Here is an 18,597-nt window from a genome sequence, read left to right as displayed (position 1 = left end):
TACAAAATGAGCACCTGGAATCATATTTGTTTATTCCTTGAGCCGTCAAACTAAACGATCGTCCTTTTGATTCGAAGAGTCCAATCACGTTCACGTTTTGTTTAATTCTAAAGTTCGAACAACAGGTAAAAACCCAAAATACGTACGTACATGGCCCCTGTAAATCCTTTAGTGACGTGCACTGGCGTCAATAAAGATAAGTAAATATCTAGCACACAAAAATATGATGGGCTATCACAGTCCAACTCGCCATTACAAGATATACCACTATCACTAACAGGAGGGCGGTAAAACGATCAAAAATATATACTCAATACAATTGCCAACAATTTCAATCTACCTGTATGGTACTGAACAACATGTATACTATTACTCCTCCTATTTCAAATGACTTTATGGGACATTAACTGGTTCCCTTTTTCCAAAAATGTAAACACACGTTGCTGCATACTAAATAAACGTTTGGAACAAATGCAACTTCTCTTTTAATTTGCCATACGACGTAAGTTCGAAGGAAGGAACAAAAGCGTCCCCGAGCATCCCCGCAAAACTGTTTAGGATCTTCAATCCAAATTCGGGAAGGTTTTGTTCCAAAAGATAGCAGATAACAGCATTTAAACAGACTAACTGCACTGTACGTTCAAATTCTTTATCTCTGGCATGGCCTTAAAGATATGCCTACGTAAGAACACATTGGAACTCGTAAACAGCCAACGCCATCAGTTGAACGTTTCGTCTATTCTTTGCTGTTGTGACTTGTTTGAATAATCTTGAGAAAGGTAACAATTAACAAGATACTTGAAGCTGTATTAGCTGATAGTATTGGCTTGGCCGTTTAAAACGCTCAAATTGACCGATTGGATCCTCTGTAAATGTGAGCGAAGTTGAATTTTATTTATGCAGCAGAATTCGGCGCAGTGGAAAGGATGTATCGTTTTTCTGTTTTATTGAACCGTCGATTCTCCAAATGGTGCATCGCTGCTATTTGTATATCCCTTTTTGTTACCTGTATTCATTGGATGACGATGAAGCCCCAGAGAAACCTAACTCCAGCCAGGTGAAAGATAATGTTGTGTTTATTTTTAGCACTGACTGCACTTAATGGCAGGTCACTAACAGCTTATGGATTTCAATAATTTCTTGTTTTTCAAATGAAACAGAAAATTTGCTTTCATGAAAAATCACAAATGCGGTAGCAGCACAATCGAAAATATCATATTCAGGTATAAGGTCAAATCGACAAAGCTAAAACTTGTATTTCGTTTCACTGGAACATTTTTTACAGATATGCACACAAGCATGATTTAAACGTCGTTTTACCCGAAAGTGGGAACTATCTGTCCAAGACTGCGCTGTTCGATCATAGAACACTGAACAACACGAAATGGAGGAATTTGCCTTTCGACATTTTCTCATTGCACAACCGCTGGAATCGGGAAGAAGTCATGATATTACTGAACGAGCAAGTCCCGACGTTCACCATAGTGCGGGACCCGGTGGAAGTGTTCGTCTCCATGTTTCACTACCAAGATAAATTCAGAGAGTTTTACGGAGTCAAGGATATCCACGAGATGGTGGAGAAAATCAAAACACAGCCCTCGTTACCTGTGCTGAATAAGCGCTGGCTCAATTATGTCGGTCGCAATCAAATGGCCTGGGACATGGGGCTGTCTCCCAACATCTTCGACGACGAAGAGGCGATGAAGAGAGAAATTGAACGATTGGATAGAGAGTTCGATCTCGTCATGATGGCCCACCGAATGGATGAATCTCTTGTCCTGTTAATGGATTTGCTCAATTGGTCTGTGAAAGATGTAATCCATCTGGATTTGAACCGAAGAAAACCGGATAAGTCGAGCCCATTGAACGGAAGGGAAAGGGATGTACTGGCCGATTGGTTGGCAGCTGATGTCCAAATCTTTCGGTATTTCTCGCGCCGGTTTGACGAACGAGTGGCCGCAATAAATCAGAAACATTCCAACTTTTTCGACTGGATCGCTCAAAGTGGTTTCTACGGTCAGTTTGGCCATGTCAGACAGCACGCGCAATTATTGAAAAGCGCTAACAACGAACTGTACGATCTGTGCGTGCTCCAAGAAGTCGGCAACGAAAAGCTGTCGGGGGTGTTTAAAGAGACCAGCAACAACATTATTGGTTACGTCATCAACGAGTAAGTATTTTCTCAACTGAAATTTCGTTTTCAAGCTGATGTTTTCGTTTGTATAGGGAGCACAAAGGATGTTCCCTGTTTGCAATGAGCGAGCCAGCTTTCCTCAATATATTTCAGAAGCGATTGTTGTCAAAAGCATTGAAGCCAACGTGAAACTGTTATTAGGTTGGCGTGATGTTTAATACAAGAAACAAATTCCCCTTCGACAAGTGAGTTGCCAGTTCATGTTTCGAAAAATTAATTTAGAAAAAGTACTGTATAGTTTAGCTAATAACAGTCTAGTGTAAATCAGGTTCAATGTAGAACAAAGCTGTCGATTTCCCTATCGGCTGTTGACACAAGCTATCATTATACTGCGTCAACTAACATAGGCTCTACGATAACAGGAGACTACCGATAATAAATCCAGCATTGTTTCGAGTCAAGTTTATCTTCCCACTTGGCTGAGTGTGTGCAGGGGCTTTGAAAACAATTGACGCAAGTTTTCCTATTTGAATTTTTAGTTACAACGTTTCAATGAAGAGCTTCATCTTCAACGATTTGATGCTCATCTAAGAATATTTACATGATTGAACTAGTATGAAATAAATAAATAGCTGCTTTTTGAAATAGGGTGTGTTGCATTACTGTAAGAACAAGAATGTCTATAGTTTCTTTGTTCAGGGCGATGAATCGTTTTCATCATTTGACGTACTGAGATCGCTAATAAGAGTTTATGATATAAAAAAAAAAAAAAAAGCAATAGCTCATATTAGCGCCTGAGTAGTCTAAGGATGAACACGACGTCATGAAAAACACTAAAAGTGTCCGGTAATATAAAGATAGCTTTCTACGTAATCATTATTGATAATATTGCTGTGTAAAACTAGCTTGTAACAACTCTGCTGCTATGAATTCCTGGAAAAATTTCAACACATTTTAGCATTTCTATAGCACCCGAACAGTGTTCATTTTCAGGAAAGGTAATTTATCAACCCTTAAGGCTAAATGATGGTAAAAATTCATCCATAACTGATCAAGAATGTTATTAAAAGAATGACGTCACAGTATCGTTAGAGGGGAACAAACTCTTCTCGTGCTTCGTTTCATCCAACGCAGGCAGTTCAACATTTATGCCATTTAGGATCTCGTAGGAATTTACAGGATGACTAATTCCAAAGCACAACACAATCAAAAATAAATGCTGTGCACCGTCATTTGATTGTATAATAATTCGATGTGTGTGAGCAACAAGGCTGGATGACCTTATCCCATGAAACCGCCCGCAGTCATTGTCTACATTACGTAACAATGTGTGGATTGAAATCACTAATTAGTACCATTTGTCTTGAATTAAATAACTTCAGCTCTGCTTCTCGCCATTTTCATTCAATGAACGTTGTTTTTGTTTAATCAACGAGTCAGTATTCGTTAATTTGTTCGTCATTCGTGTCACTTGGCATTAGTAACGCGATGACAGTCCTCATCACCTTCGCCAACGTATGTACGTCCGTAATGTAATACGTATGTCATATTGGAATTTGATTCGTTTACTGAGCTCACTAGAATTAGATCATAGACAGTGACGTAATTAATTGTTCGTTACTGTTATAGACTGTTTGCCCATGTTTAGAACATGGCACCGTCCATGTGGTTGACTAATAAAGGAGCTTATGGTTCGTCCACAGCAAAGAAAGAAAAATATCTGGAATTAATATCAGTCGTCAATCCATACGAACGACGAGGAAACAATCCTACTTTCACCCAGTGACGTTAAGATGAGGCGAAATAAAAAACCTTAATGCAAAATGGACTGTTACGCATTGGGTTCTACTTCATGCTGTTCATTTATCAAAAGAGTGAATTTGAATGTACATGTAATTTTGATCGATAAAACTCTGCTAATATTGCGACACACCAATGGTTTGCCTTTGGATCACACCCTAATCACCTAAGGCACTGCTTCTCGGAATGTCATAAGTTTCAAACACTTGGAGAATGTTCCAGTGACGTTGATGCTTGACAAGTAATGTAACTGGGTAATGGACACGGTTACGTGTAGTTTGGAGCAAATTTGATTGAAAAGTAAAGCTTTTTTGTGTGACAAGAATCAATTGTATACTGACTAGTCAATCATGTGATGTACCAGGAAGTGTACAGGAGTAACTCCATCTCACTCTTTAAATTATTCAAGACAGATTTGCAAAGAAATGGTTTTGAAAAATTAAAAATTTAACTGTCTGTTTTGTAAGACTTGCGTTATCGACCAAGGACTTTGTTCACATGCTAAACGCTTACACAGCGTTTCTCTCAATCCAGTTAACGAATGACGAAACTCTGGTGTACACACCCTAATTACCAAGTGAAAAAAAAAAAAAAAAGGAAAAGAAAGAGATTAATAGCGTTGAATTGTCTTTTCAACTGTCCTTAACGGTGTAGTCATACCGGATATCCAGGATAAGCGCATCCATTCCCCCAAGAAACAACGCCCACCAGGACACTGGGATTTAACATGACGAGCGGGCCACCTGAATCCCTACAAAAAAAAAAAAAAAATCAACGAATATTCATCGAACATCCCCTTCAAAATAAACGTAAAGTTCATATTTACCCTTGGCAAGAATCGGCTCCACCTGAAATCAGATTCATTTCAGTTTTATTTATTCAGTGATACTGCCAATTGATTTTTATGAATGATATCAACTTTACCAGCGACGAAACCAGCGCACATCATCGAAGGTAAGATGGAACCAGCCCCATACATTGAATCGCAATCATTATTGGAAACGACGGGTACGGCGACTTTGCGTAACACGTCCGATACTGTGCCACCAGCCTTACAACAAAAAAAGAAAAAGGGAAAACATTTGAAATGTGAAAAACACGAAATTTTTGAAGTGTCAAGAATGTGTAAAGGTATTACATAAGTGGTACCCCATCCGGAGACGATGCAAGTGGTTCCGGCATTGAGAATGGACCCTGCAGTCGGTAGGCTGATCTGACGGACTTTGGCAGTAGAAAGGTCGAGTGAATTATCCATCTGGAATTATATTTTCATTTTATTATAAATCATTTTGAAATTTGAAATAAAGAAAAAAAAAATAATACGAATTTCGTACCTTGAGAAGGGCAATATCGTTTGCGAATGTTTTTGAATCGTAGTTTTCATGTACCCGTATGGATAACACGTTTCGGTACTGTTCAAGGCCGGAAGTCTTCGACAAACTATGTTCGCCAGCCACTATTCGCAATGAGCTTGCAACAGTCCTAAATAAATCATATTTGCCGTTGATTATTACATCAGCGAATAGTCTAGATCAATTAAATGGCGACACCCAGAAAGATATACCTGTCAACGCAATGAGCTGCATCGATGATGTAATTTTGATTATAGACCGATCCTCCGCAACTATGTGACCAGCCCGTTGCCGAGCGTCTCTTAATCAAAGCACAAGAAACTGGGCGTAAAATTAAATGTTTCAAAATTGATTCATCGAATTTGTCAACTTACCTGTAGAGATATTTGCCAAGGGAATTCATTGGGAACCGCTTCCGTCCCGCCGACTATTTTCCCGCCGGTCACTAACAACTGATCTCCCTTCAGCAGAACGGATGTTGGCAGGCGCGGGAACACGGACTGGCCTACGTATGACGTCACACAGAAAAGTTCACAGCATTGAAAGATTTAAAGGTAGAAAAACAAATTATTAAAAAAGACACGCAAAAATTGAATTTTTACCTGTGGCGCAGGAGAGGAGGCAAGCGAGAACCAGAACCTTCATGTTGAGACGACTGAATAACTTAAAATAATTCACCAATGCAACATGAACTCACTCGGTGCGTCCCCCTTTTTTTTTTTAAAGAAAAGAAGGTAAAGACCCATTCCTATCTCTTCGTTGGCCTTTGGTTGTGACTTTATCATCGTTTATCTTTATCGATCTTGTTCCGCGGTCGTGTCGAAACGTTCGTGTTACATTCAACACCAGCGCTATCTTTCCCTTCATATCTTGCGAAACGCCAAATTAGGCAACGCGAAGATCATAAAAACTTGCGTACAACACAAACCGCAGGTGTACACATGTTTTTTTTTTTTTAAAGGTGAAGACACAGATGTAATATTAAGTAAGATGGGAAAACAAAAATAATAATAATCTCTGCGTATATCGAATGGACAAACGCCACACTGTGTTTATCAACACGCAAAAAATGCCCTTGTTTCCAGCTCTTTTCATGTTGGTAACAAAAGAAGACATAACAAACGCTATCGTAACGTACGAATTATGCAAAAATGTCAACAGTTTTTTTTTTTTTTTCTTCTTGAAATGAAAATTGTGTATATAAAGACCCAACCCAGTATATAAATTTTTGGTTTTTCACAAATGCAAAGAAGTTGAAAAAAAAAAGGGGAGGGGGGGGGGAGGGTAAGGGGATAAAATGACAGGTGCGTTCTAGAATGGTGTTGTGTTATAACGGCAAAAAAAAAAAAACGATAACAAGGGATATACTAAAACTTAAGATGGGAAAAAAAAAAAAATAATATTACCGTTTCGGTTCTAAAAACACATTTGGAATCGGGGGAAGGGAGGAGTTTGGGCAGGTGCTTGTAATAGTTTATATATATTCATTTATATATATATCCTTCATTTTTGTTACTTTTTGTTTTACTATAAAGTTCAATCATATAAAAAAAAAATTCAAAATAAAGACTCAACAAAAACGTCATAGTACGAATATTTGCGGTAAAAGGAGAAAATGAAAGAAAAAAGAAAAATAGACATCAGGATCTGAGGTAAGAAGCTGCTTTGTGTGTGTGTGTGTGTGTGGTCGGGAGGATGATAGAAATGAAAAAAAAAAATTATATAATTAGAAAAAAAAAAAAACCGTACAAACAAGACAAAGAGGACAAAAAGGCAGTTTTTGGTTACACATCGGTTGCTCCCGCGTATAAAAATCAGAGAAAAAAACGAGACGCTTATAGAAATAGATAGATACAAAACGCACACGCACGCACGCAAAATAAAACAACACACTGGCATCGGAGAGCGACAGAGACGGAGAAGAGATGAGCTCTGAACACGTTTCGTTTCATTTTTCGCTTGAAATTTTGAAATTGTTTCCTAAAAATCATTTCATTTCTGGTTTTTTGTTTTGTTTTTAAAAAACTTGATTACAAAAAAAAAAAATATGGAGTTTTGAACTTGGGTTTCTCTTTTTTTTTTACGGAGATTACAGGAGCTTAAAAAAAAACAAAAAAACACTGAATAGAAAATGTACTGTATGTTTACATATTCAAGAATAAACAAATTTTTGGTTTTTGTTTTTCAGACCTGCGAAAAAAAAATTATCTTTAAATTTTCGTTTTGTTAGCTACAACTACATTGTGTTGTTGTGTACTGTATTTTGGAAATCCATTAAATGGATTGGCTTCACTGGGTTTCCGAATCGCCGTGGGAGGGGGGAGGGGAGGAGGTGTATATCAACAACTCACGCACATGCTACTAAAACAAAAATTCACCATACTCTATTATTATTTTATTATTATTATTAATTCTTTTCTTAATTTTTTTTTTGTAAACCTTAAAAGGTTTTTTTTTAAAAAGGGGGGGATTAGATGGGGGGGAATTTTTCCCTCTTAAAAATTTTTTTCTTTTTCCTTTTTTTTTACTAGATTGCGACAACAATGTAACAGCATACAACAACAAAACCCAACAATTAATTTTTTCTAATTCTTTTCCCCTCTTTTTGTTTGTTTTTGTGTTTTTTTCTTCTTCTTCTTCTTCTTTTTTCTTTGTCTGGAGAGCACAACCTTAAACGTGTCAAAGACTTTCACGCTCACGTTCACACGCAAAAAAAAATACGTACACAGGGAAAATTGGGGGGAGGGGGAAAGGCAGAGCGCGAAAAATGCATTTTTTTGTTTTTGAAATTCACTTCTTTTCGCGCGCGCTCTACCGAATTCCTGTTTTTTTTTCTCCTCTCTTTACTCGTGCGCAATAAAGGCCTATGCAAAAATCAAAGTTATGGTACTAATGGTAGTTATAGTAAAAGAGATTATTTTAAAAATAAAATAAAAAATCAAAACAAACATCAACAACAATGAAATGCCATCGGATGTTCGAAACCCGCCCTGGGATTGTCATGTAAAAACGAACTAAACAAAATGAAATCCCAGAGATTTTTAAAAACGAATTTCGAATCGATCCATCACCGGAAATCTTCACCGCTTGTAACAATTGAACTATATGGGGATGGGGGGGAGAGAGAGGCGCACTGTCGCGAAAAGAACTGCATCTTTTCTCTTAAAGCGTGTAGTGGTGGTACAAAAAAGTTAGTGTCTGCCTGCGAACGCGAAACAAAATTTTAAAACAAAAATCAAAGAGACCAGGGATCCCACAATAAACCTAAAAAAAAAAAACGAAAAAACACACGAATTATTTCGTATAATATTTAATATATATACTTAAAGAATAATAAGGGTTTTGTTTTGTTTTTGTCTTTTTCTGTAACATAAAAAATAAAAATAAAAACGCAACCTGATCGATCTCGATCGGGTTGTTTACTCCGATATTGTTGGCTTTTGGCGTTGGATATCCCGCGTTTCATTCCCGAGACCCGATACTTTTTTTTCCCCCCTTATTTTTCGTGTCGTTAAAAAGACAAGAGAAAAAAAAGAGGGAGGAGGGGGGGAGAGAAAAAGTTTGTTTCTTCTCTCTTTCAAACTCAAAACAACTTAAAAAATAATCAATAAGATTCTCTCAACATTGCTTCCACTTCTTCAGGCAGTGGCCGTGCGAAAAAAAGGTAGTTGTGTTTCAATTATTTGTCCCCCTCTTCCTAGGCGGAGGAAGAGGAGCAGGAGGAGCTGAGCGGATATGGATTTTTGCTTTTTTTTTTTTGATGAGCTATTGGCACCGGGGGTTATAAAAATGGATGAGAAAACAGGTGATTGAAAAAAAAAAAAAAAAGAATAGAGTGGGTGAAAGTATTACTGATGACTTAAACTACGATAATAATAACGATAATAACAATAGTGCGAGCGCGACATTATGATGAATGAACGAAGCACTTTGGATTTTGTTTTGTTTTTCTGTTTTTTTGGAACTGACGGAGGCAAAGAGAAGGAAGAGGAATTGTTTTTCCTGCTTTACCTAACAAAAGCTGGGGCAGGTAGGCGAGAGTGTGACGAGAAGTGGAAGCCGTGACGAATACTAGGGCAGAGAGTAGTAGGCATTGCTATACTCGCGCGGCACGGCGTAGTCGTGAACGGTCTTGAGGTGGTGCTTGAGTTTGTCGGGCCGTGAAAACTCGCGTCCGCACACCAGACATGGAAACACTTTGCGCTGGTTGCCTTCGTGGTAGAGGTAGGCGTGTCGTTGGAAGCTGTACTTGTTTTTGAACGTCCGCGTCACGTGCTCCTTTTCGCAAGGGATGCAACGGTACATGCCCTCCTCCGAAACGGAAGCGTAGCGGAAGAGGTTCAAGCCGCGAATCGACATCTCCTGCAGCTGCTCCGTGTTGTTTGAATTGCTGTTATTGGAGCCGCCGAGCAGAGTCCGATCCGGCGTGCTTGAACCTTCCCTTTGCGACGGGCCAGCCAAATCATCCAACGAATCGGCAGATAAAAGTGAACGGTCAAGCGAATTGGCGTTGCGACCGTAACCTCTCGGCCGTCCACGGGCTCTCCTGTTGCCCTTCCCTATTTTATTTTTTTATTTTGTTAAGGAAAGAAAAGAAAAATAATTAAATATCCAAGAATGAAGCGGGGAAAAGGGTTGGTGAGGGGGGGTATGTCAAAAGATTAGTACAAGGAATGAAATCAAACCTGATTTTCCACCACGTCTGCTACTGTCAAATTCACTTTCTTGCGACGGTCCGGCTTGAGGTTCTAAGCCGTCTGGTCGCGTGTCGGGTTCCAGCAGAGGTGAGGATTCGTGTTTCGCAATAGAGGTGTTGTTGACGGGGCTGGAATTCCGCGACGACGCCCCTTTGATGTGATCGTCTTGAGCCGTGCAGGAAGAATCTGCTTTGAGTTAAAAGAGAAATGAATAGATTGCTTAGTTTTAAGAATAAATGGAATAATTTACCGTGAGCGTTAGAATTGATCGGTGCGTGAGGGTTGAGAGCAGTGTTGGGACCGTTGTTCGAGACACCCATGGAGAGAAGATCGACGTTCATCTCCATTACTTCGGGGCTCGAACTACGGGCATCTTTGCTAGCGTTTGATTTCAGTCCAACAACGTTGTTTAATATCCCAGCCTGTGAAAAATGGGAAGAAATTCAAAGTGTTTTTGGTCACTGTTCTTACGGCATAAACATGTCAAAAATTCATTACCGATTCAGAATAAGATTGACGAGGCGGTCTGCCTCTCTTCCTCCTGTGATGAGCATAAGTTTGAGGGCTGGAAGGCCGTTTGGTTGAACTGCTCATGCTACTACTACTACGCACAGACGCTAAGGGAATTGGCGATCCAAACATACTGGCCATGGCCGGCACGCTGAAATCAATTGGCGGTCTTTGATTGGAAACAGGCAAAAGCTCTACAGCCGTCAGAGGCGCGGGAACAGCATTGAGGGACTGCTGTTGCGACTGCTGGTGCGAAAGTGAGGGAGGTCCTGACGGATGGCTCCTCTTTTGCGAATCCAACAGTGAATCGAAGATGGGAGGCTGCGACGTGGCTTGCGAGAGACTTTCCTCACAAAACTCGGCCAGGCCACGAATCTTAAGGCTTTCAGCAAGTCGAAGGAACGCGGGAAGACGATCCTGGTCGACAGCCACCTCTCCTTTGTACATGAAATCCAAAAGTGCTCGCAGGTCATTGTAGCGGACATCCTTGAGAATGATGATTGGGTGTTTGGCTGGATGGGATGCAAACATAGCCTGGAAATACGGGCTGCAGGCTGAGAGCACTAATTTGTGGGCTCGGAGGAGAAGACCCTCAACGGCCAGAGTAACATCGACAAAGGCCTCACTTTGGAGCAAGTGGTCAAACACAGAGACGAGGGCAGACTGGTGATTATTCCATCGCAGGCAGAACTGCTGCTGGGGAGACGGAGAGGATGAGGCCATGGTGCTGGTGCTGCTAGCATTTGACTCGTGCACAAAGTCACAGTCTTGTACCTGGGGAGAGCGAGACACAGATGAAAACAAACACAATCACTATGATGCAAAACTTCTGAATAGAGAACGACAATTTACACCCGAATGCCCCACCCTAGCACGAAGCAGCGCTCACCAACCCACTTCAGGCCACGGACTAAGCGAACAGGAGAGAGCGAGAGGAGAAAAACAAACCCAAATCGCCCCAAGGGGGGTGAACTGAGTGTGTGTATGTGTGAGACTAGTCTGCGTTAGCCAACGTTAGGGTTGAGGGCTGCAAATAGAGCCTGATAAGCTTCGACCTTTAACCCAATTCTACCTGAATCAAAGTTCCAGACTGAAGTAGATGTATCCTACCGCACTGGGACCTGAGAAAAAACGAGACGTTCAACCCCAAATAGCACTTACCCTAGTATTCTTTTCAATAACCACTTGTCGCCATGTTGTCCGGCCCACCCCTTTTTTCTACTCACGCTAGACGTTGTCAGTTTTCCGAATACCACCCGCCTTTTTTTCCCATTTTTTTTTTACCAACTATTTATCTCTCTCTCTCTCTCTCTTTCTCTCTTCTCTTTTCCTATTTTGTATATACGTATCCTTCCTAGACTGCGCCCCTCTCTTCTTTTATTTTTCTATTTTGTTGTTTCTTTTTTCCCATTATCTATCCCTTTTCTTTTCCCTATATACTTTGAACACATAGGTGCATGTCTGTGTGTTAAGGTGTATGCGATTTGCATTCGTTCAGGCTTGAATCCTCTTCCACCTCTCTTTCTCTCTGTCATTCCCTCCCCGTTTTTGCCTCTCCTTTCTCATTCAGCGTGCGACTGCCATTTCGCACGATAAATACGAAAATTCCATGTCGGATCGATCAAAAAACCTTTTTTCTCTCTCATTCGGGGATGACATGTGCGTTGCATAAGAAAGTAGCCGACTTTGTCCCCCCCCCTCCCCCTTTCCATGCGTGTTTTTTTTTTTATTATTATTATTATTTTTTTAACAAGGCGGATGCTACGTATAGCCACACATTATTCGCGCACATCCGCAATTCCGGTTCCCTCCTCCGTTTTTCCCCGTTTTTCTTATTCTCATTTTCCATGGAATGACACGAGAGAATTTTCAACGTTCCCGTGAATCCAACAAAAAAAAACGTAAGGGATGGGCTAATGTGTGTGGGTCCTCGCTGGCTTGCAGCGTGTGTGAACGCTGTTGCTGCCGAGGGCGGCAGAAATAGAAGAAGAAGACGAAAAGGGAAGAAGAAGAAGAAAGAAAAAAAAAAACGAAAAAATTCCCGCGGCCATATCGGGGTTGATGGTGGAAGTAAAAATTAAAAAAAAAATATATATATATAGTGGTAGTGGTGGTGGTGGTAGTACAGTGGTGAAGCGGCACAGCAGCGCATCCTCCCGAAGGCCAAAAAAAGAATTTCTCGTCCGACTCTTTTCTTTCTATAGTCGGGCAACAAGAAATTCACGATGCCATACATGAAAAAAAAAAAAATGCACATTTCTTTTTCATATATATAACCGAACGTAGGTGTACCTACAATTCTATCGACGACGATCACGCGCACGGGGGGGAAAGACGAAAGAGAGGGGCATTAAATAATGCATTTTGGCTATATGTGTGTGTGTGTGTGTGTGAGTGTGTGTGTAGAAAAAAGAATAAAACCAGCCGAACTTTTAATAAATTCCAAAGGCGGCCTGCTTTTCTCTTTTCAAACGCACATATACGTATTTTATGCGATGTTGGTTTCCTTTTTTTGGGTTGTTCGATGGGATGTTCGAGCTCACGGTAAGCCGGGGTGGGTTTTTTGAACGCGTAGCGAACTGGAAAAGAGAAAAAGCCTGGCGTACGTTCGAGAAAACGGAAAGAAAACCCGCATCGTTATGTATGTTTTGTTGAGAAGTTTTGGGTTGAGTATGGTACGTGTATATTGTAAAATCGTAGGCTAAGAATCGTTCAACGTTCGGGACTCTAGCCCTTACCCTTCCTTATCTTCTTGTTCTTTTTTTTTTTTCTTTTTTGGAAAAGGGGAGTAATAATAGTCCACCTCCTCTTCTTTTTCTGTTCTAGCTCTCTTTTCGTCCGTGTCTTTTTAAAGGTGGGTGGAACGGACGAGGTGCGCGGGAAAAAAAGGAACAAAATTGGTCGAGAAAATTATACAACCGCTGAGTTCGGGGGAAGGTATTTTTCGATTTCAAAAAAGAAAAATGCTCTTTTTAAAAAAAGGAAAAAAGAAAACATTCGTATACTATGTCCCATTTTTTTGTTTTCAAGGGGCCGACCACTTTGGATCGTGATGTTCTTCTGTACACATTTTCTCTCGCTCTCGTTTGTAATTTAACCGACAAATGGTGTTACGTACACTGAAAACACTTTTCCCTTTTCATGGTATATAGCGAACCAAACAAGCTGTACGTTCGGACTTTGTCCTTCCATCCCTCCTCTTTGCGTGAAAATGTCTTTTTTTTTATTCAAAGAGATGCCGGTGTTGTTTATTTTACGAACATTTTCCTCTTCATTTGAATGCAAGCTTATTCGACAAAGTCCTCGTATCCAAATCTTCGCTTTAAAAAGAATATGTTTTTTTGTTTTTGTTTTTTGTTTTATTTTATTTTCAAAATAAATTTTGCATGCCCGTGCGAAAATGATGCAATTTTTTTAGCGCAAAAAAAAAAAACAAAAACGAATCACGTCATCAAATCGTCAATTGCTGAGTATTTTCCACATCATTCGGAATGATTGCGATAGCATTAAAATTTCGGGGAGAAAATGCGTCCTAGTCAACTCGTTTGACTCGATTCACGCTGACGTATGTTATTTGACCTCAAAAAAAAAAAAAAAAGAAAAGAAATGCATTTGATATTAAAACAACAAATCAAATAATAATAAAAAAGAGAACTGTTTATTCACCCTCTTCTCCGATTCGAATTCTTGTTTGTCTCTCCTTTATTATCATTATTTTTTTAAGGTTCTTCTTTGCATTCGTTTTCCTTTCCAAGAAAAAAAAAGCGAATCAGCCTAAAGGCGTTGTTGCCTTCCTCCTTAGTAGTCCCGCAACCAGCACACACTGGCACATCAGTGTGTGTATGTGGGATGATGTAATTCGTTATCTTCTTGAATGAGTTTTGATGTACACGAGGAATGTAAAAGTGGTTAGGGGCGAATGAATGGCCTTCTTCTTCATTTTCTTCTTTTTTTTTTGTTTTTTTATATTTCTCTCGTTCGTCTGATCCCTCCCGCTCTTTAAACTCATTAACGGGGAACGCGCGCTGCTTCGTTCGGGATAAAATAAAAAATTGAAAAAAAAAAAAAAAGGGAATAAGATAGAAATGAAAGGGGTTCGAAACAACAACACCAGCACAAGAGAGAAAGAGAGGCCTGGGGCGTTTAAACGTTCCAAGCCAGGACAACTCTAGCCGAACGTGAAGCGGTGAAGGTCATCGTGCGTGAACATCCAAAAAAACAGCCCCAACTTTGTTCGTTTGCGGGAGAGAGACGAAGAGAAAGAAAAGAAAGAGAGAACGAAACGAGGGAGAAGGAGAGAAAAGAGAGAGAAGGGAGGGTTTGGCCTCGTCTCTCTCACACATCAGACCACACAAGAAAAATTTTGGAAATTAAAAAAAATAAAATGTCTATAGCAGAGAGAGAGAGAGAGGGGTGTGTCGACGAACTCTCTCTGTATACATTAGGCCTTTAGATTTATTTAGGAAAAATATTTAAAAAAAAGAGCTTATAATATGAGTATATAGAGATTGAAGAGAGAAACTAGAGACGAGGGAGGAGGTCTGATGGCCCATGGCCTGCTTTTTTTTTTCAAGTTTTTTCCTCCCGCAGCATATCTGGCCCGCTCGGTGATATAACATGGCTAAAGAGAGAGACGGACAGACGCGGGGCGGGCGCGAGTGGGTATATTTATATTCTCGGCGCGCGCTCTCATTCCAATCTCGCCCTAGAAATGTAGTGTGTATCTTGTTTTCGTCGGTTGCCCCGTTTTGCTGCGACTCAGTTGCAAAAGGGGGAGGCAGGGATTTTCTCCCGTTCGTTTTTGAAACGCCCGTGTTCATTTTTTGTTTTTGTTTTTTGTCTTGGGAAAAAAATGGGGTTATAACGTTTGAAATTGCGACGTAGATTCAATGTAAGGCTGTTTTGTTTGTCTCTCCTTTTTTTTTTTCATGTTGTGATACCAGTTTTTTTTTTTCTCTTTTTTAATTTAAAATATTTTTATGCCCTCGCAGACCCAGCGTGTCCGGGAAATTCGACAGCACAAAATAAAAACATGCCACGCTGTGGCGTTCTTATCGTGTGGTTACGCACTGTATAGACACACACAGACCCCTCAACCCACCCATGAGAATGTATATATATAAGAACAGAAGTAAAAGAAAAAACAAATTTTCTTTTTTCCTCCCCTTACACTCCTTCTACCCCACTCCCGCGTGAAAATTTGGGACTCGCCCAGATAAGCGCAAAAAAAAAAAATAATAATTACAAAATACTTTCAGTGACATCTAGTGGTCTCTTAATCAAGTAGCTACAGATATCATAAAAATATAGATGTTAATGTTAACAAATGTTCGGTACGTGTTAAGTATTCATCAAATAATTCAAGTTGATGCCGTGAATAAATAGACTTAATTATATCCAATGAAAATGAAGAAAGCTGTCGGGCACAAGGCCATTCTTTTCCCCCCTTAAACCTGTTACACGCACGAGAAAATGACCATTACGCACGGCATAGCAGATGCCTCCTTTTACAGGAAAAAGCTGGACCAATAGACGGAATGTTGCACTATAACAAAAGCTTATCCAACTGATAGCAAGTAATATAATGATTGCGCTTGTAGGTCACAGGCAATAGCCAATCTTCGAGTGGAGACCGTGTATAACTATAAGGCAGCCTATGTATAACGTAATATGACTGAAATCTCACTGAGGCAATCGTATTATAATCCGCTTGATTGCTGCTCGGCAAACCCATCAGCAAGCCCCCGGAGATTTTGCTTGTCTATTCATTAGCCTTCGTATTTATATTTATTTCTTTTTCTTCGTGTATGAGAAAAGCCACATTTTTGTCAAAATAAACATTCTTTTGAAAAAACATTCGCTCGTGTTTTGATAATGTTTTGTGTTATTGCCTTCCTTATACCCTCTTGCTGGCATTGAGATTATTCAATGAAACAAGAAAAAAAGTCGTCAGTCAAGTGGATTGTACTATAGGACTCAAGAAGTTGGTTTGAAAAAAGTCAACCGATATTTAAATTCGAATCATGAATTGGAAGAAAAGAATTCGTAACCCGAGGCGCATGACGTTTATTGAGGCTGGTTAGCAGGTTCTCCACAAATACTCGAAAGAGCAGTAGATACCATCGTCAATTTGGAATTTACATATATATATATATATTCACTGTAGGACCGTAGAAATGGTTGATATTCACAAGAAGGCATACGCAGAAACGCAATAACACTTCCATCATTGTCATCATCAAACAGGTTGCGCCATTAATTCGTAGAAACCTCGAACTGGAATGAGGTGGCATTTTTAATGTCGGCATTGAGTATCTTGGAATAACGGTGAACGCAAAACTCGCTGCTCTGTTTGCCCGATTCCATCATTTCGTCCATTGTTAATATTGAAAATTTCATTCAACATCTCTTAAAGAAAAATACCATAAAGGAACTCGTACAATCCGTTTTTTGAATCGTGTATTTGTATTGTAATAAATAGTCTCTTTGTATTGTCCACATAGCCACGTGACGTGATTTCACAATGGGCCTCGTGACCTGATGTATTTTTCTCCGTATTTCTCTATACCAGAGGACATAGACGATTTTTACATTATTGTGAGCGTTTGGATGGCCCGTCTTAAGCAAGCACATTTTGCCCAGTCAAACTTGAATAACGTCAAACTGAAAACGGCATTGAAGGAAAGGATACAACCTTCACCTGGATAAGGAACTAACCGTACATAATATGCGCAGCAGTTTAATTGGAGCAGGGGAGAAGAGAGCGGCATTTCATCTTACACCTAACGGTGTCCCTAATTAACCATTACAGCACAGTATATACGTACCTGTACATATACAATTTTTATTTTGTAAAAAAAAAAACCCACAAACTAAAGGCACCACCCCAGTCTTATCAGTTTTTTTATTGAACGACAATTTAAAGGTAATAATAACGAAGTGGATTTTCGCTAATGACAGACGCCACGCTAAATTGCGTAACCGATTGCGTTTCGCCGAACAGTTAGATTGTTTTTCACATACAGGTTTAATAATCATGGTTTCTAAACATGCCAGTATTTCTGAATTGATTGGCCTTGAAACTTCCATTTACTTAGATTTTGCTATTCCATGAAGCGCCAAATGGTGTCACATATTTCCGTGAAAAATGCCAAAAATGGAGTTTGCTTATAGGTCCCGTAACTTCCACTTTTGTAAGGACAAGTTCCATTTGAAAGTACTGGACTGGTTCGTCGTAGTTCGGAGATAAAAGTTTCATTCTAAAAAAGGATCATAGCCTACTATACGTATCTCATTTCGATTCAATTGTTGTGGCTTGTGAACAAAACTATGTAGATCTGGCATTGCATATCCATTCAACCGTCTTAATTAAGTCATTATACCCGTTAGCCGTTGCCCAATAATAATTTTATTGAAAAATCCCACTTGACGGGCTCGTGGCATTTGCAGTAGTGGACTCGAAGGCTGATCACCTTCTTTTTCATACCTGGAAATAGAAGACGTGAATTTGGATCTAATGGCATACATTGCAAGTCTCTTCTTATCAAAGTAACATTCGAGGCAAACCAGTCCTGAAATCACTGAGCCTTATTTTCTCATCGAAACAAGGCATTGATTGAAAACATTTGAATGTCGTTATTTTCCTATCTGTAGGTTGTATTTCAGTCTAGTTTCTAAGCCCGAGCTTATTGTGTCCAAAGACTGTGTTCCAGAAATAATGTCCAACGTGAGTTTGGAAAGATACGCCATCTTTTAGATGATTTCAATTCGCGGCAAAATGCTCGTGAATATTTGTGTTTGCTTAACTGTGCAAACACACAATTCGATAAGAATCTGAAAAGAATGGTCCCCGGTAATAAAGTGCAATGCAAGATTCCTGTCCCATTGCATACATTTGGCTTGTTTCATCGTACCGTTTGCATATACACATACCAACGGCATTGGTACATCATGCATATCTCGGCCGTCTTGATCAGTTCGTAGAATTACGCGTCCTTCACCTCCGCTAAAGAATGCTTTGACATAGTACATAGTACGTTTTCTCTGGAACTCCAATGCTTACCAAGTTGTGATTCTTGGCCAAATGCGGATGGACGTTGGTTGA

At 39.8% G+C, this 18,597-nt stretch overlaps 3 protein-coding genes and 2 long non-coding RNA genes across 9 annotated transcripts; 3 read left to right on the top strand and 2 right to left on the bottom strand.

Moving 5' to 3' along the window:
• The first annotated feature begins 690 nt into the window (after positions 1 to 690).
• On the top strand, positions 691 to 2,376 carry LOC116916717 (galactosylceramide sulfotransferase). Its single transcript, XM_032922048.2, has 4 exons — positions 691 to 1,057; positions 1,161 to 1,223; positions 1,286 to 2,170; positions 2,227 to 2,376. Exons 1-4 carry the CDS (start codon positions 927 to 929, stop codon positions 2,321 to 2,323), a joined length of 1,176 nt encoding a protein of 391 aa, XP_032777939.2. The 5' UTR covers positions 691 to 926; the 3' UTR covers positions 2,324 to 2,376.
• A 1,992-nt stretch (positions 2,377 to 4,368) lies between these two features.
• LOC116916752 (trypsin-1) lies at positions 4,369 to 6,047 on the bottom strand. The gene is made up of 9 exons (XM_032922092.2): positions 5,889 to 6,047; positions 5,661 to 5,791; positions 5,499 to 5,587; positions 5,269 to 5,416; positions 5,073 to 5,189; positions 4,859 to 4,985; positions 4,761 to 4,782; positions 4,595 to 4,685; positions 4,369 to 4,500 (listed from the first exon to the last, which is right to left on the bottom strand). Exons 1-9 carry the CDS (start codon positions 5,929 to 5,931, stop codon positions 4,444 to 4,446), a joined length of 825 nt encoding a protein of 274 aa, XP_032777983.2. The 5' UTR covers positions 5,932 to 6,047; the 3' UTR covers positions 4,369 to 4,443.
• A 1,300-nt stretch (positions 6,048 to 7,347) lies between these two features.
• Positions 7,348 to 11,786, bottom strand: LOC116916691 (protein tramtrack, alpha isoform). Of its 5 annotated transcripts, none has more exons than XM_032922006.2 (5): positions 11,655 to 11,786; positions 10,482 to 11,267; positions 10,234 to 10,405; positions 9,972 to 10,172; positions 7,348 to 9,845 (listed from the first exon to the last, which is right to left on the bottom strand). In XM_032922006.2, exons 2-5 carry the CDS (start codon positions 11,214 to 11,216, stop codon positions 9,358 to 9,360), a joined length of 1,596 nt encoding a protein of 531 aa, XP_032777897.1. In that variant the 5' UTR covers positions 11,217 to 11,267; positions 11,655 to 11,786; the 3' UTR covers positions 7,348 to 9,357. The 5 variants fall into 5 exon arrangements, with proteins under 5 accessions (XP_032777897.1, XP_045025318.1, XP_032777896.1 ...); XM_045169383.1 differs by having other exon boundaries at positions 9,972 to 10,169; XM_032922005.2 differs by lacking the exon at positions 11,655 to 11,786 and adding an exon at positions 11,566 to 11,583.
• Positions 11,787 to 12,122: 336 nt separating this feature from the next.
• Positions 12,123 to 13,738, top strand: LOC116916841. Its single transcript, XR_004390866.2, has 3 exons — positions 12,123 to 13,168; positions 13,320 to 13,430; positions 13,524 to 13,738. It is a non-coding gene; the product is annotated as an uncharacterized LOC116916841 (long non-coding RNA).
• A 1,412-nt stretch (positions 13,739 to 15,150) lies between these two features.
• Positions 15,151 to 15,651, top strand: LOC123469980. The gene is made up of 2 exons (XR_006643279.1): positions 15,151 to 15,384; positions 15,485 to 15,651. It is a non-coding gene; the product is annotated as an uncharacterized LOC123469980 (long non-coding RNA).
• Positions 15,652 to 18,597: the final 2,946 nt, after the last annotated feature.

The sequence above is a fragment of the Daphnia magna genome, linkage group LG2 (genome assembly GCF_020631705.1).
Source record: "Daphnia magna isolate NIES linkage group LG2, ASM2063170v1.1, whole genome shotgun sequence".
Lineage (NCBI taxonomy): Eukaryota > Metazoa > Arthropoda > Branchiopoda > Diplostraca > Daphniidae > Daphnia > Daphnia magna.
The sequence above is the reverse complement of the archived record's forward strand: the minus strand, read 5'-3'. Positions and strand labels throughout refer to the sequence as shown.